This window comes from Myotis davidii, unplaced genomic scaffold (genome assembly GCF_000327345.1).
Source record: "Myotis davidii unplaced genomic scaffold, ASM32734v1 scaffold148, whole genome shotgun sequence".
Classification (NCBI taxonomy): domain Eukaryota; kingdom Metazoa; phylum Chordata; class Mammalia; order Chiroptera; family Vespertilionidae; genus Myotis; species Myotis davidii.
The window spans coordinates 4,452,597-4,454,994 of NW_006299479.1; the positions used below are offsets into that span (position 1 = coordinate 4,452,597).

The window sequence follows — 2,398 nt, forward strand, 5'->3', positions numbered from 1 at the left end:
AAGGAGATAACGATTGAGAGCCAGGAGTGTGGGCTCTGGAGTCACTTCGGCTTAAGTTTAAATCCCTGTGTCTTTGTTTACCAACTCTGTGACCTTGGACAAGTGACTAAACCAAGTTTCCAAATCTGTAAAATGGGGATAACAGTAGTGCCTACCTATTGTAAGGGTTAATTAAAATAATACATGTAAGGCATTTAGAAGAGTTGCATGACTCAGAGTAAGCCCTCAAAACCTGGCCCGTGTGGCTCAGTTGGTTGGAGCCTCATTCCTTACCCCAAAAGGTTCTGGGTTCAATTCCCAGTCAAGGCACATAGCCAGGTTGTGGGTTCGGTCCCTAGTTGGAGCGTGTTCTGAAGGCCACCAACTGATGTTCTTTCTCGCATCGGTGTTTCTCTCTTTCTCCCTTTCCCTCTCTCTAAAATCAATAAACATATCCTCGGGTGAGGATTAAAAAAATCAAAAAATAAAAAAGCAGAGAAACGTGATCGTTCCCCATTGTGGTTGGGCATTCATCCCGAGGGCTTCTTGCTGGTGTTTGTCACAACTTACTTTTCAAGTTGAGGAAGAATAACTTTCGCATCAAAACATTTTTCTGTGCAGTGTTCTCTGTATGGCAGCCTTTACCTCCTTATTCCTCAAACTGTAGATGAGGGGGTTCAGCATGGGGATCACTGTGGTGTAGAACACAGAGGCCACGTTCTCCTGGGCCAGGGAACTGGCGGTGGAGGGTTTTAAGTACATGAATGCAGTGGACCCATAGAACATCCCCACCGCCGCAAGGTGGGAGCTGCAGGTGCTGAAGGCCCTGGACCTTCCCTCCGTGGTGCTGATGCGGAGGATGCTGGAGAAGATGAAGGCGTAGGAACAAAGGACCGTTAAGCTGGTCACTATGATATTGAATCCCGCCAAGAAGAAGACGGCCGCCTCCACCACGTAGGTGCTCGAGCAGGAGAGCTTCATGAGGGGGAGGATGTCACAGAAGTAATGACTGATGAGGACCTCACAGTAGGACAGCTTTAACATGAGGCCAGTCTCGATTGTTGAGCCAATGAGCCCCATGCCGTAGACCACCGCCACCAGCAGGGAGCAGACGTGATGAGACATGATGATGTTGTAAAGCAGAGGCCTGCAGATGGCGACATAGCGGTCGTAGGCCATCACCGTCAGCATGTAGCACTCAGCGATGACGAACACCAGGAAGAAGTAGAGCTGTGACATGCACCCCGCGTAGGAGATGGCGTTCCTCTCTGACACGAAGTGCACCAGCATTTTGGGGGTAATGACGGAGGAGTAGCAGAGGTCCACGAGTGACAGGTTGCTGAGGAAGTAGTACATGGGTGTGTGAAGCTGCGCATTCAGCCGAATCAGCGCTATCATGCCCAGGTTCCCCATCGTGGTGACCGAGTAGATCCCCAGGAAGAGGAGGAAGAGGGGGAGCTGGAGCTCGGGTCGATTTGTCAATCCCCGGAGAATGAACTCTGTCACCACCGTGGAGTGATTTTCTGTGGCCATTTTCCCTGGTTTGGACGCCCTGTGGGGAGAAGAGAGAACCCGTGAGAGGCTGCATCTGGGACTACCTGGTGAAGCTAGTGTTGAGCATTTGGAGCAGCTGATGATCCTGGGCCCTTTCTTCCTTCTTTCTTTCCTTCTTCTCTCTCTAACTTTCTCTCTCTCTCTTAAAATACATTTTTATTGATTTCCTAAAGGAAGGGAGAGGAAGAGAGGGAAACATCAATCATGATGTTTTTGATTGGCCACCTACACGCCCCACCCTGGGGATCGAGCTCACAATCCAGGCATGTGCCCTGACCAGGAATCGAACCCTGACCTCCTGGTTCACAGGTCAATGCTCAACCACTGAACCACGCCACCTGGGCGTGGGCTCTTTCTTGGTGCATCCTTCCCTCATCCTGCTGTTTGCTGGGCAAACATCAATCATGATGTTTCTGATTGGCCACCTGCACGCCCCACCCTAGGGATCGAGCCCACAATCCAGTCATGTGCCCTGACCAGGAATCGAACCCTGACCTCCTGGTTCACAGGTCAATGCTCAACCACTGAACCACGCCACCTGGGCGTGGGCTCTTTCTTGGTGCATCCTTCCCTCATCCTGCTGTTTGCTGGGAGGAAGACCAGATCCTGGGTGTTTCAAAGATCAAGGAAATGAGAGGAAAAAGGGGGCAAGAGCTGGGTCATTTAACACTTATATGTTTCTTAAATACCCTAGAGCAGTGGTCAGAAAACCGCGGCTCGCGAGCCACATGCGGCTGTTTGGCCCCTTTAGTGTGGCTCTTCCACAAAATACCACGTGCGGTATTTTATTTTATTTTATTTTAAATATATTTTATTGATTTTTTACAGAGAGGAAGGGAGAGGGATAGAGAGTTAGAAACATCGA

The 2,398-nt window shown here is 50.0% G+C and overlaps 1 protein-coding gene across 1 annotated transcript; it reads right to left on the bottom strand.

The window, feature by feature from the left end:
* Positions 1-579: 579 nt before the first annotated feature.
* Positions 580-1,512, bottom strand: LOC102770822 (olfactory receptor 8A1). The gene has a single exon (XM_006775086.1). The coding sequence runs from the start codon at positions 1,510-1,512 to the stop codon at positions 580-582; it is 933 nt and encodes a 310-aa protein (XP_006775149.1).
* Positions 1,513-2,398: the final 886 nt, after the last annotated feature.